The sequence below is a fragment of the Thalassophryne amazonica genome, chromosome 14 (genome assembly GCF_902500255.1).
Source record: "Thalassophryne amazonica chromosome 14, fThaAma1.1, whole genome shotgun sequence".
Taxonomy (NCBI): domain Eukaryota; kingdom Metazoa; phylum Chordata; class Actinopteri; order Batrachoidiformes; family Batrachoididae; genus Thalassophryne; species Thalassophryne amazonica.
Genome location: NC_047116.1, coordinates 53976943 through 53992384, shown reverse-complemented (window position 1 = coordinate 53992384; position 15442 = coordinate 53976943). Strand labels below are relative to the sequence as shown.

Here is a 15442-nt window from a genome sequence, read left to right as displayed (position 1 = left end):
AGCAGTCACTGGGTTAAAGGTGGAGTACATCCTGGACAGGCTGCCAATCTATCGTCGGGGCACATAGGAAGAGACAAATGCATTCGTATGCTCACTCACACCTACGGTCAATTTAAAATTCCCAATTTACCTAACCTGCATATCTTTGGAATTGGGGGACCAAGTGGGAAGCAATCCCATGACCTTCTTTCTGTGAGGCAACAGTGCAAACCACAAAGCTACCGTGCTGTAGACAGTTTTAATACAAAGAAACAAAATATTACATTTAATATATGATGTTACGATGCCATATAAACACAAAGTCTGAACCATGAACTAAACTGTGATGTTACTGGCCTCCTACTGAATCCCTCTGATAATGTATCTGCATCCCACATAAGCTGCCCAGTCACTCATATGTACCTAACGCACACACAAAAACACACAGGTTGGTTACCTCTCCTGGGCTGCTGGAGGTTGTGACTCCATTCTCATTGGGGATGTTGCTGGAGCTGTTGTTTGGGGAGCTGGGGCCTGAGCCAGGTGCACTGCTACACGCCGACTCTGAAAGAGACAACAGAATATCAATCAGACATAATATGTGACCATCTGCTTTCTGAGCTGCACCGTGGCACACAGGTCAGCATTAACAATGGCCAAAGGCCCAAAAATCAATTTTTTGGGAGGCCATCAGGTCAGTCTGGGACATCAAATAATATATTTCACCAGCCTAGTAAGGCAACAGAAAAATGAAGTAAAAAAATCAATTACCTGTATCCAGGACTCAAGATTACCACTGTCCCACTTGCCCAGGTAAGTATGGGCTTTTGTTGGACCCACGCTCATCAAAGCAATTCATGTTTCTAAAAAATGCCTGGTTGTGGCACAGTCTTACTGTTTTGAAGAAAGCTGAATCCAATTGCCATGCCTCTGTGATAAACTCCAAAGGAGCAACAACGGCAATGGAGGCAGTCATTCCCAAAGTTATAAGCATGTAGTTTGTATTTCTAAGAATTTGACAGTTCATTCCACAGCAAAGCTTTAGGTTATCCTCTATGAAAAAATTGTAGTAAAACGTACAAAACAAATGCATTATTATTCTTACATACAGTATTCAACATATTTGTCAGCAGTAATGGCATCACCGAAAAGAAAATGGTGATTTTTCGATGGAAGAAAAGGTGGAAACTCCTCCTTTTATTATTCTAACCCGAACCTTAAGCATCACCCTAACGCATTCTTCTGAATGTTAAATGTTAAACACACATTGTGCATGGGGGTAGGAATATGAGTGAAGTATTTGTAGGAATGAGTGAAATATCTTTTAACTTTTTGTATGAATATATTGAAACCTTTCAGGTGTTTGGTACTGTCCCATTTGATAGGGCAAACATGCATGCAGTAATCACAGTGTTCAACAAAAAGGTGAAACGATTTTCACACAGTTTTCTAAAGGTGGCCCGTGAATCTAACACAAATCTGAAGATAGACCAATAATTTTAGAAGGTTGCCGGTTGCTGGTCCCCTTGACTACTGGTAAGAAACTATTAATATCGACTTTACCCTTGTGAAGCACTTTGAAGCAACTTATGGTGTGTTGTGATTTGACACTATACAAATAAACTGAATTGCATTAACCTCTGAAGAGTTACAATTACAGTATGTCTACCACTGAAAGTGCTTTTTCCTTAGTTGTTTAAAAAGATTGCTCAAAAATAAATAGCCTGGTTTTAATTAAACTGAGTGAAAACATTTGACCATCCTGTACAAAGGCACAGGGTGCACTATTTTCAAGCTTTTTAAATTTTTAGTTTTAAATTAAAAAATGGTTATGGCAATAGAACAACCTTTAGGGCCCCGTCACACATTGTACAAATAAGTACAAATCAGGGCGAATCACGGTGGAACAGCTCGTATGAGGGAACCACGAAAACATCAAGCTGACGGGCAGGCGTGAATGAACCCACTGCAACGTTTTCGTGCATGCAACGGTGTCATGCGAGTAGGAAGACAGTGCGAGCAGCTGGGACGTGATGCACCACATCGCTTCGCTGATGTGGAGAACAATAAAATAAAAACCAGCTGTATAATTACTGAATATCACTGGGTTGATATAAATAATAAAGGGGGATGCAATACAGAACCCCGCAGTTAAATAACCTTGGTTAAATAAAAAATAAATGACACTTACGGGATTTGAACCGGCAATTTACAAAAGCTCTAATTACCAGACGGAAACTTTACCACTGTGCTACAATCACTGTCTTATAACAGGAGCGTGAAATGACTAAAATCAACAAGCAGATAAACACATTTTTTTTTAAAAAGAGAGGAAAAAAAAAAGGCCATAATAACTGACCAAACGGCATTTGTCACGGCGTATTTCTGCTGATACATGACTAAAAGTGGCATATTTATCGCACTGTTGGCTTGTCATATAGTCCTGCGCTGCTCACAGGACACACGTGTTCTGTCAGACAGACGTGACATTCAGATCACCTGCTGTGTGTCCACATGAACTGACGGACCGTTTCTCCAGCCCGTTGCAAAAAACGATATATGTTTTTATGTATTTCCAAGTGAGGACAGCAAGCACACACATGCACGTCTCAGTCAAAACATGGTATGTGTTCTGCAGCTGTGACGTCCAGGACCAGAGATCTCAACAGCTCCTGCTGTTGACAGTCAGCCACACCACCTGTCCATTCAGCTCTGTGATCAGATAAGAGGCACCTTGCCTGCGGGGGAGCGCGAACCACACCCATGCCATGTGTTGGGGGGGGAGAGGGGGGAGCACGTGAAACACATGCACACGTGTTGTGGCGGGAGGTGACACTCTGGCACGCCACATGCGTATAGTCGTGGAGGCACTCAAATTTCACCGCCAGCTCAAAAGTGACCATCTGCTGACTGTGCTAACAGTGCGGATGGCCACACATTTTCTACGTGCCAAATGAACAGTGTAGATGTTCGTGTGTGCCAACACCTGCCGCGAGAGGGGTTGAATGGGCTCTCACAGGGCACACTCTGTCTTTCAGACGCTGGTGTGCTGAAATAGTTGTGGCAACAGGTGTACAAGGCATTGGAGGCAGCTACGATTTTACACGTATTGCTTTCAATTCCTGCTTCATGAGCAATTTATACACAGTTCGACCACATTCGTACTATGTGTGTAGGGGCCCTTAGCAAATTTGGAAAAACACCACCTCTGTAAAGGTTAATTTCTCTCTTCCAGGTGTGAGACCACAGCTGGAACTGTAGCAACTGTGCAGATTAAAGCCAAAAACATCTTAAATTTTACTCCTTATCCAGTATCTGGATACATCTTGCCTGGAACTGGTCTTGCACACAGATGTGCTTCAGATGTAAAGAGGACAAATAAAGCTCAAAAATGGTTTATTACTTGACAAATATCAGCGCTAAATAGATGCCAAGCTTGATGCTACTAAACTGCATTAGAATCCACCTGGTGTGCAAACCAGGTGAATAAACATGTTAATATGAACATGTTGCTCAAAATATTGCAGGGTGCGCGGGGTGGGGGGGAGTCTGAAACAGCACAATACTGTGGTAATTTGTCAGCAACATGAAATCCAGCGACGTACATACTCACCAGCCATGTCCAGAGAACGTTTTTTAGCAGTCATGATGTGACCTTCTTTTCTGCGAAGCAGCGGGCTGCTGCGGCGCTCTGCCACCTTCTGCTTTAAACGGGAGCGAAGCTTCAGGTTTGGTTCAGAGGCTGAAAAGATGCAGACAAAAAACAAGGACAAGAACACTGTAAGTGTTTAGTGAAGTGGGTGAGTAATGAATTATGAAATTTCAACTGAATTTCACGAGTTATCATTCAAACAGTTTTCTGAGTCAGTTCAGTGAAATGAAGTGTGAGTTTGAAAATGAAGAAAAAGAAAAAGAAGAGGAGAAAGGGCCTTTACTGCCAATGCACATACATATACAGTAGTGTTCAGAATAATAGTAGTGCTATGTGTCTAAAAAGATTAATCCAGGTTTTGAGTATATTTCTTATTGTTACATGGGAAACAAGGTACCAGTAGATTCAGTAGATTCTCACAAATCCAACAAGACCAAGCATTCATGATATGCACACTCTTAAGGCTATGAAATTGGGCTATTAGTAAAAAAAAGTAGAAAAGGGGGTGTTCACAATAATAGTAGCATCTGCTGTTGAGGCTACAAACTCAAAACTATTATGTTCAAACTGCTTTTTTAGCAATCCTGTGAATCACTAAACTAGTATTTAGTTGTATAACCACAGTTTTTCCTTCCTGATTTCATCACATCTGCGAGGCATTAATTTTGTTGGTTTGGAACCAAGATTTTGCTCATTTACTAGGGTGCTTGGGGTCATTGTCTTGTTGAAACACCCATTTCAAGGGCATGTCCTCTTCAGCATAAGGCAAAATGACCTCTTCAAGTATTCTGACATATCCAAACTGATCCATGATACCTGGTATGCGATATATAGGCCCAACACCATAGTAGGAGAAACATGCCCATATCATGATGCTTGCACCACCATGCTTCACTGTCTTCACTGTGAACTGTGGCTTGAATTCAGAGATTGGGGGTCATCTCACAAACTGTCTGTGGCCCTTGGACCCAAAAAGAACAATTTTACTCTCATCAGTCCACATCGTCTCTGCTTTTTTTTGTCCATTTCAAAGCATTGGAGATCATTGTAGATGAACAGCCTATAATTTTTTGCACCTGCGTATAGGTTTTCCCCTCTCCAATCAGCTTTTTAATAAAACTACGCTGTTCTTCTGAACAATGTCTTGAACGTCCCATTTTCCTCAGGCTTTCAAAGAGAAAAGCATGTTCAACAGGTGCTGGCTTCATCCTTAAATAGGGGACACCTGATTCACACCTGTTTGTTCCACAAAACTGACGAACTCACTGACTGAATGCCACACTACTATTACTGTGAACACCCTTTTCTACTTTTTTTTTTTACTAATAGCCCAATTTCATAGCCTTAAGAGTGTGCATATCATGAATGCTTGGTCTTGTTGGATTTGTGAGAATCTACTGAATCTACTGGTACCTTGTTTCCCATGTAAAAATAAGAAATATACTCAAAACCTGGATTAATCTTTTTATTCACATAGCACTACTATTATTCTGAACACTACTGTACAACGAATGTGTCATCTGCATGAACCCATCCTAATTATAATTAGGGTGGGTTCATGCAGGGTTAATCCAACCACAAGGAGCAGTGTCCAGCCAAAGGCCAGGCATATGGAGACCAACTCCATATCTAGAGATACTGACTTGGTCAAGGACAGATGACCCTAATGTGCATATATTAAACTTATTTTGAAGATGAATTGAGAACCACCTTGGAAATGTTTTACAGTGAAGGGCGATTTTTACCAAATGTGCCAAAGTTCCACTTGTTCACAGTAGAAAACTGTAAACAAAATGAGAGTATGTTTAACTTCTGGTAAACCCAATAACCATCTTTTTATTTAAACAGATCTGTGAGCAAGCTCAAAAATAATTCCCCACTGCTGTACTAGCAACACTTGCTTGTACAATAGGTATATATCAGTGGGAGTAAACTTTTTGTGATGAAACAGCGAAATCAATGAACTAATGTCTGTATTGAAGAGCTCCACAGGTCTTTTTATATATGTAATTGACAAAAATGACAACAAAAGTTGAGCTTGTAGTTGATCATGATTTTCATGTGCATGGATGGTGCTCAAATAAAACAGTAACATGTTCAAAACATCATTTGACGTGCATTTTGAATCACATTCCAGTCAACCAAGTTCCCTGATTTTCTTTGATTAATAAAATTTGGCTTTGATGAGAGATTGTGGGCGATTCTGACTTTTATAAGCATTGATATTAATGCAATAAAGCACTGAAATGTTGAAAACATCATCTGTTCTATACAAATGCTGCAAGGACTGCTCCGCGTATAATGTGTTACAAATCTTTATGTTTTTGAAATTAACTTGGCTAACTTTAGTCATACAGCATGAATAAGCATTTAACATTTAGCATTAAGGCTGACTTTGTTAGTCTCCCCAGTATAAATGCAAACTTGCAGAAATGAAGACTCGGAAGTGCCATTTCCAATTACTGCCTCCTGAAAACTGCAGGATATCCTGAAGGTGGATAGTTGGGTGGAGGTGAGGCCATAACTTTTGACTTCATATAGCATATCTGTCCGTCAGAGGATGAAAGTGGAACTCCTGCACGTACCCTTCACAGGAGAACTTGTAACCTTTCATGGCCTTGTACAAACGCACTGGTAGTCCATCAAATAAATATTGCTCAGATTGTAACATCTGGAACACGTTTAACAGACTTTGTCCGCCAATATTTTGGCAAATTACGGACATTTGCCACAGTATTAACCATAGCGGCAATCTTTATGTACCGTGTTTTGAAGGACATGAACTTGCAAATGTTCTCTATGAGGCCCGTGTCTCTGCCTGCTGTCCTCACGTGGAAATATATAAAACATCTTTTGGCTTTGCGCCCAGCTGTAGCAGCCGCACACAGTGCACCTTGGCAGGCTGCAGGCTAGCCTGACACGCGTGTCCATACATCATCTAAATACGTTTATCTCCTTGTTGACTTTAAATATTTTGCGCTCCTGTTATAAGACAGTGATTGTAACTCAGTGGTAGTTTCCATCTGTTAATCAGAGCTTTTGTAAATATCAGGTACGAATCCTGCGAGTGGCATTTATTTTTATTTAACCAGGGTTATTTAACTGTAGGGTCCCCTTTTATATCAACCCAGTGATTTTCACTAATGATACACCAATATCTCATCTATCAGTGTAATTATTTATATACCTGGCTGGACATAATAAGTGCGCACTGCTTCATTCATGGCATGCCATGACTGTACGCCTGTGACCACCTCTTCATGTTATATAGTGAAAAAATAAAAGTTGTGAGAGACTTCAGGCCACATGTTTTTGTTCCACTTGGGGTTGTATAGGTGCAGACAAAGTTTGAACTCAATCAGATAAGATTTAGAGGTCCCCCAGAGTGACACATTTTCCTCTCCCTTTGCTGGCAAGGCAACGTCACCCTAATGGGAGAAGACTCTGATGCCATTATTTTTCTTTTACAGGTACATGTGATGGCTTCTAATCGCAAAAAGTACTGGTTGATTGGTCACCCAGAGAAGAACATTACTGGAAGTCGCCTCCCCTTTTGGCTAGTTTGGGGAAAATTGTTGCTTTGTGGGGGGTCCCAAACAGTGTCCGATTACAATAAAATTTGGCAGAGATCTTTTATTTTATTAGTGAAACAAGAACAGCATGTGGCCCAAAAGATTTTTTAACATTTGACATTTTGAACAGGTCTAATGACCATGGGCCATCTACAGAGGAACAGACGGTTCATACTTGTATTGTCTGCTTGATAAGAGACATTCAATAAAATGTTTTTAAGTGTTTTTATGGTGTGTGGTTTTTATTTTTTGTGTGTGTGTGGTCTGGGTCCATGTGGTTGCATAATACCCAGCATGGCTGTTGAGCATTAAATTTTTGGTGTGATGAAATACGTAATTAAATACTTCTAATTAAATTCTCTCCATTTTAATGATTGTGTTGTAGGTTGATGTGATTTCCACATATTGTACCACATTCCTTCTGGAATCTACTCACCCAGCTCCCTTTCCCATTTGGCTTTCACATCTGTTCTAGAGCCCATTAAGCAAGAATATAAAACTGGCACAGCCTTTGGTATAGTACTATTATATGCTTGTACAAGTAGCTTCATAACAGATCACATGTATTTTTTAGTTCTTGAAAGCTTTTTATTTCTCCCTTTTTGCTGTCTCTTAAAAAAACAAACAAACAAAAAAGACAGTTTAATGTAGTGTTACTTGTTTTCAATGAAAATTCCAGGTGGTGAATCGTGATTATTCAGAATACAAACTGCACCAGACTATAAGTTGCAGGACTTCTCAAACTAGTAAAAAACAAACAAACAAACCAACAAACAACAACAACAACAACAAAACAAAACAAAACGATTTATACTCAGGGAAAATACAGTATGTTCTATTTTCATTGAGTTTTTAATGTACATTTGTGGCTGTACAGGAATACAACAGAAACTGTAGTGGCTAAAGCAGAGATTGCAATAGGGTCAAGTGGATTTCAAAAGGGCCATCTAACCTAATTCCTCAGATTACTCTCATAGATGACTGAACTGGTCTAAAACTGAATTTCAGACACTTAGCTGTGAGGTGGACTGCAGGGTCAAAGAAGTGGGAGCTTCTTTGATGGCGTGTAGTCTGGCTAATGAGCTTGTCCTGATGTGCTGAACAGCTGCCAACTTTATAAGCAGAAGTTAGCCTTCACAAATGCGACTGAAAGCAGCAACGCAACAAGGGCAGCAGGCAATTGGCAGTTTTTTTTAGACACTATGCATAATATTACTGCTTCCACACTCTACTAATCAACAGTGCCTGCTTCCAGACACACAAATGATAACTGGCAGTGTGTCTCTTAGCGTACATGTGCTTCTACGGCTATGTGGTTTTGTGCTTTTAGTGTTTCTGTATTCTCAGCATGGCTCTTTTATTGGTCAATCTTCATTTGGTGATTTTGCCAGACTAGTCTAAATACAGGCAGCTTTATTGTCTTCGTTGCCATCTTCCTACTGTTCAACTAACTGAAGCTGGAAAGTTGACCATAGTTGTTCTACAATCCTGCAAAAAATAGGACTGGGTAGTATAGTGCTGGAAATAGCTACCTCTAGCCTTGAATACAAGTAAGTACCTGTTCCTTCTGTACTTTGTAGAGTTGCCAACACTTACTTACACATTCTGGTATATGAGGATGATGCAAGCATGCATATATAATCTACAAACACTTTGAAAATCCACTTTCAATGCACAAAAGTACACAGTTGAGCATATCAAACTCAATTATGTAAAAGTGCTTCTAAATGTAAGATGCTCTTCTAAAAGTCTTTGTTAACAGGAATGGGAGGGTCATAATAAACTGACATGCATTAGCTGGAGTGGGGGATCTACGAAGCAGAGGAAAAGACACAGAAAAGACAACATATACCGCAATCAAATATATATATATATATAATACAATCGCATGCATGAGGAACTGCAATCCATTGGTTGGATAATCATATTATGCATAAAAAATAAGTTGATTTGTTCAGATTCCGGGTATCATTTTATTGAGTTGGCACATTGTATCAACTGTGCCATATGCTGATAACACTCAAACATCAAAATCATCCCCTATCATTTCTGAGTTGATTTCATTCTGAATCTGTTCGGACTTCTCATGAAAGACAGCGGTATCCATTTCAACAATTATTAGAACTAAGAACTCCATAATGACACAATTTCAAGCTTTCACTCTTTAATGACATAGATTTATGACTTGTGATGCAAGTCGGCACATACGTCAAAGTCACAGCTCGTGACGGTCACAGTAACACACACTTTGACATTTCTCTTCTACTGCTCATAAAGCATCAAACCTTTCAAATATTAGTGGTGTTTGCCCAACAACGGCAATCAGAGACCTACACTAACAAAAGTAATGTAGTAAATCATGAAACAAATAACAACATAAGCATAACAAGCACATGTACAGTGCATATTTCTTTTAATATGTCCCTGTGTTGCTCTTTAACATGGGGCAAAAAAATAACACTATGCTAAAATACCCTCAACCATATGAGCCTTGTGTTTTTTATAATTTGCAGTTGTTTAATCAATTATTAAGATCCTGTTGTCTTGCATAAAATTTGTACATGTTCAATGAAGCCCCTCTATTAATCATTCAATCAAAAACAATATTTCTGTTTTATTAGCATTTGCAGGAGGTTTGTGTGTACGTATATATATATATATATAGCTTTTGACAAAAGCAGAAGTTATGCAAATCAAGGAATATTTGTAGAACACCTCTGTGCATTTGCTGGTATTAATGAGACAAATTTAACTCCATAGGGAGTTAGCTTTGAATTAGCGGAAGTTAGTGTGCACGCTAATGCCGCTAAATGTGTTATCAGGTTACAAAAAGAGCGTTTTCAGTTTCAGAAGTGTTTATTTCTCGCTATCGTTAACATAATATATGTCAAGGAGGATATATTTACACACAAACGAAACAGAGTTTTGCAGCTAGCTACTAGCTTGTGACATCACCATGCTAACATCTGCAAAATAAGTTCAGAGGTGTTACTAGGTTCCAAAAACAGCGTTTTCTGTTTTAGAAGTGTTTATTTCTCGCTAGTTTTTACATAATATATGAGAGACATGCATATAAACACAAAACAAAGCAGTTTTGAAGAGACCAGCCACTGACGTCACGGTACAGCTCTACTCTGATTGGCTGTCATCCCCCACTACTCAAAAACAAACTGAACAGATTCAAACAGAATGTGACTTTTTAACCTCTTAAAATACCTCTTAAAATATGTCAGAAAGCCATCTTTGAACTTGTCCAAGGTCTGTGTCCCAAGAATGTTCCCTGTGAATTTGAAGACTGGCAAAAATAGAACTGGACTTATGGTGAGCACAGACAGACAGACGGACGGACGCCAGGTCTTCGCAATACCAGATGGCCGTATGTTGACCTCGGGTAAAAATCAAGAAACAGTATACAAGTTAAAAGAAACACAAGAGTCTCAGGATATTGATCTAAACCCATGAGCAAAACATGCATCGTGCTTCATTCATTTTTACTGATGTTATGTTTATTTGCTTTTGACTAGATATACAAGTATCAGTTTACCCCAGAGTTGATCTCCACAACTACGCTTCAGAAACTGCATAACAATGGAAACTTGCATTAATTCAGAAAATTTCGTACAGATTTGGAAACATTATTGGCATTACTCCCGTTTAATATTAGAGCTATGCATATCATTGGAGATGTCTGTGAAAATTCTCAGTCATCCAGCTCACAGTATTCAAGTCGGTTGACTCAGGTCAACTAGACTTGTTTAACTCTTTGAAGATTTTTTTGATGTTCATCCACGAAAGCTTCATCACTTTAGAATTGAACTAATGAAGCTTATCATCATCATTATTATTCAAGGAAATGAAAAGATTTTCTGAATGAATATTAAAAATAAAATCCTGAAATTTGCTTTTTGACATACGGTCTTAATTTTTGATTACGGAATAATTGGGCATAAAGTATCTGACCTGTATGAGTGGCAGTGTAAACTTTCTGGACATTGTGGAGACAGCAGGGATCAGATCGGGCATACAGATAGGGGAAGGGAACCAGCGTGTGAATGGAAGAAGTGAAGGGTGAATTTATCTATGCTGAATAACTAAAAGATAAACAGAAAAGGAAGTGTGATAGAGTGAGAGTTATGGGAGGTTGGAAAAAGTAAAGAATGGAAAAAACCTATGAAAAGAAAAAAGTGTATGACAGAGGGAAACAGTGAATAAGTAGAGGGGAATGAGAAGGAGGGTGGGCTAAGGAATGAAGGAAATATATTTACTGTGCACTGGCAGCCATTAGGGTGTTCACCTCAGGACACGATGACTTTGAAGGGTGTTAATGCCGACAGGGCAAAAGCTTGCCAGTTTGCACACACGTACACACACTGCAGAGGGCCGAGCCTGGATTTACTGCTGACACTCCCATTTTAATGCAGTGCTTTCTCCCTCCTGCACCTCTGTGCTTCTCCTACTTTCTTTGTCTAGTTCCCCATTTTTTCACTGCACAGTGGCATGGTCTGCTTTCTTTTAATTCAATGTCTTTCTCCTCCTCTGTACACATTTACAATCTTACTTGTCCCGAAAAAGAATTGAACTCAACAAGCTGATTGTTATTGCTACATACGGTGTATCCGGAAAGTATTCACAGCGATTCACTTGTTCCAGGTTTTGTTATATTACAGCCTTATTCCAAAATGGATGAAATTCATTTCTTTTCCTCAAAATTGTACACACAATACCCCATAATGACAATGTTATAAAAGGTGTTTTTTTTTTTGTTTTTTTTTGCAAATTTATTTTAAAAAAAAATCACATGTACATACAGTGGGGAAAACAAGTATTTGACCCCCTGTCCGTTTTGCAGGTTTTCCCACCCACAAAGAATGTAGAGGTCTGGAATTTTTATCGTAGGTACACTTCAACTGTGAGAGACAGAATCTAAAAAAAAAAAATCACATTGTATGATTTTTTTAAATAATTAATTTGCATTTTATTGCATGAAATAAGTATTTGACCCCTACCAACCAGCAAGAATTCTGGCTCACACAGACCTGTTAATTTTTCTTTAAGAAGCCCTCTTATTCTGCACTCTTTACCTGTATTAACTGCACCTGTTTGAACTTGTTACCTGTGTAAAAGACACCTGTTCACACACTCACTCAATCACACTCCAACCTGTCCACCATAGCCAAGACCAAAGAGCTGTCTGAGGACACCAGGGACAAAACTGTAGACCTGCACAAGGTTGGGATGGACTACAGGACAACAGGCAAGCAGCTTGCTAGAAGACAACAACTGTTATGATTATTTATTAGAAAGTGGAAGAAACAGAAGATGACTGTCAATCTACCTCTGTCTGGGATTCCATGCAAGATCTCACTTTGTAGGGTAAGGATGATTCTGAGAAAGCTCAGAACTACACAGGAGGAATGCAATAGAAAATCTTTGGAGGGAGCTGAAACTCCAAACCTGAAAGATTTGGAGATTAGTATGGAGGAGTGGACCAAAATCCCTGCTGCAGTGTGTGAACACTTGGTCAAGAACTACAGGAAACGTCTGACCTCTGTAATGGCAAACAAATGTTTCTGTACCAATTGTTAAGCTCTGTTTTTCTAGGGGGTCAAATACTTATTTTATGCAATAAAATGCAAATTAATTATTTAAAAATCATACAATGTGAATTAGTGGATTTTTTTTTTTTTTTTTTTTAGATTCTGTCTCTCACAGTTGAAGTGTACCTACGATAAAAATTCCATACCTCTCCATTCTTTGTAGGTGGGAAAACCTGCAAAACTGACAGGGATCAAATACTTATTTTCCCCACTGTAAGTATTCACAGCCTTTGCCATGAAGCTCAAAATTGAGCTCAGGTGCATCCTGTTTCCACTGATCATCCTTGAGATGTTTCTACAGCTTAACTGGAGTCCAACTTGAGTAAATTCAGTTGATTGCACATGATTTGGAAAGGCACACGTGTGTTTACATATAAGGTCCCACAGTTGACGAAGCATGTCAGAGCATAAACAAAGCATGAAGGCAAAGGAATTGTCTGTAGACCTCTGAGACAGGATTGTCTCGAGGCACCAATCTGGGGAAGGGTACAGAAACATTTCTGCTGCTCTGAAGGTCCCAATGAGCACAGTGGCCTCCATCATCTGTAAATGGAAGAAGTTCAGATCCACCTGGACTTTTCCTAGAGCTGGCTGTCCATATGAACTGAAGGATCGGGGGAGAAGGGACTTAGTCAAGGAGGAGACCAAAAACCCAAGGGTCACTCTTTCAGAGCTCCAGCAATCCTCTGTGGAGAGAGGAGATCTTTCCAGAAGGACAACCACCTCTGCAACAATCCACCAATCAGGCCTGTATGGTAGAGTGGACAGACAGAAACCACTCCTTAGTAAAAGGCACATGGCAGCCTGTCTGGAGTTTGCCAAAAGGCACCTGAAGGACTCTCAGACCATGAGAAACAAAATTCTCTGGTCTTTTGAGACAAAGATTGAACTCTTTGGTGTGAATGCCAGGCATCATGTTTGGAGGACACCAGGTACCATCCCTACAGTGAAACATGGTGGTGGCAGCCTCATGCTGTGGGGATAATTTTCACCTGCAGGAACTGGGAGACTTGTCAGAATTGAGGGAAAGATGAATGCAGCAATGTACAGAGACATCCTGGATGAAAACCTGCTCCAGAGTGCTCTTGACCTCAGACTAGGGCGACAGTTCATCTTTCTACAGTACAATGACCCTAAGAACACAGCCAAAATATCAAAGGAGTGGCTTCAGGACAACTCTGTGAATGTCCTTGAGTGACCCAGCCAAAGCCCAGACCTGAATCCAATTGAACATCTTTGGAGAGATCTGAAAATGGCTGCGCACTGACGCTCCCCATCCAACCTGATGGAGCTTGAGAGGTGCTACAAAGAGGAATGGTCAAAACTGCCCAAAGATAGGTGCACCAAGCTTATGGCATCATATTCAAGAAGTCTTCAGGCTGTAATTGCTGCCAAAGGTGCATCAACAAAGTATTGAACAAAGGGTGTGAATATGACTTCTTTGTTTTTTTTAAATAAATTTGCAAAATTAAAAAAAAAAAAAGAAATAACTTTTTTCATGTCATTACGGGCTGTAATGAGTAGAATTTTAGGGGAATTTACTCCATTTTGGAATAAGGCTATAACATAAAATGTGGAAAAAGTGTAGCGCTGTGAATAGTTTCTGGATGCACTGTAACTTTTAACTGCAATCTTGAGATTAAAGGTTCTCAACCCCTGGCCTATGGACTGGTGTATGACATTTGGTCATTTAGCACCAGGCTGGTTACAACCAAAATACTTGTTTTTCCTCACAGAAATACTCAATTTTACACACATTTCAAATTGTTCTATAATCAAATTTTGTTTAAAATAGTGCTCCGATCAATTGGCCACAATCATTATCGGCTGATTTCCAACAAAAAGTATGTGTTCGGCGTATGTCAGTCAATGCTTTTCACTGCCCATCACAAAAACCGATCACCTGTAGCTCATACTTGAATTGCCTTGAATTTCCCTCTGGGATCAATAAAGTATCTATCTATCTATCTACTTTGCAGCCTGTAGAGCCCCTGTGAGTAGTGTAGTGAACCCCCCCCCCCCCAGTTTCCTTAACACTGTGCAGGTGCACGGCAGCAAACCGCAAAAAACATGTCTGCCATGTGGAACTTTTACATGGTCTGTGAGAGTGATGGAAAATTTGCATCCTGCAACACATGTAAAGAAAAAATATTGTAAAATCCTTCAATGGAACTAATTTAATCAGACTTTCAAAGAACAAACACTTGTTGGAGTGTGGTGAGTTTTCAAGGCTCACAGCAGATAATGAAAAGAAGAGAGCCTGAGCAGCATTGGCCAGACGGCAGCTAATGCAGTAACACTCGCCCATGTGAGCGTGACTGTCAGAAGGCTAAGCAAATAACTTGAAAAATTATTTAATTCATCAGGTTAGATGATCCGCCTTTTTCAGAGGTGGAAGACACCGGGTTCCTCCCGGTGTCTTCCACCTCTGGCAAATTTAGGTGTTTTTCAGTTGTCCTTTTGACTGAATAGTTGCCGCATTGTGCCTGCAAGATTTTTTTTTTTTATGTTTTCTCTTGAAGAAGTACATAAAAACATGTTTTTGTCTAAATTTAGGTGAATTTATGGTTCCTTTTTTCTGGATCATGTAGTCAGTAGCACTCATCATAACTAAATTGAAAAATTTATAACCAATCCATGTG

General features: G+C 39.6%; 1 protein-coding gene across 2 annotated transcripts in view; it reads right to left on the bottom strand.

Annotated features, from left to right (window-relative positions):
• hdac4 (histone deacetylase 4) overlaps nucleotides 1–15442 on the bottom strand; it is a 437614-nt gene that overhangs the window by 112723 nt on the left and 309449 nt on the right. For both annotated transcript variants that reach the window (XM_034186647.1, XM_034186648.1), the window contains 2 exons: nucleotides 3593–3721; nucleotides 437–543 (listed from right to left, as the gene is read on the bottom strand). In XM_034186647.1, the coding sequence (XP_034042538.1) occupies nucleotides 437–543; nucleotides 3593–3721 (236 nt within the window). The remainder of the gene's footprint in view (nucleotides 1–436; nucleotides 544–3592; nucleotides 3722–15442) is intronic.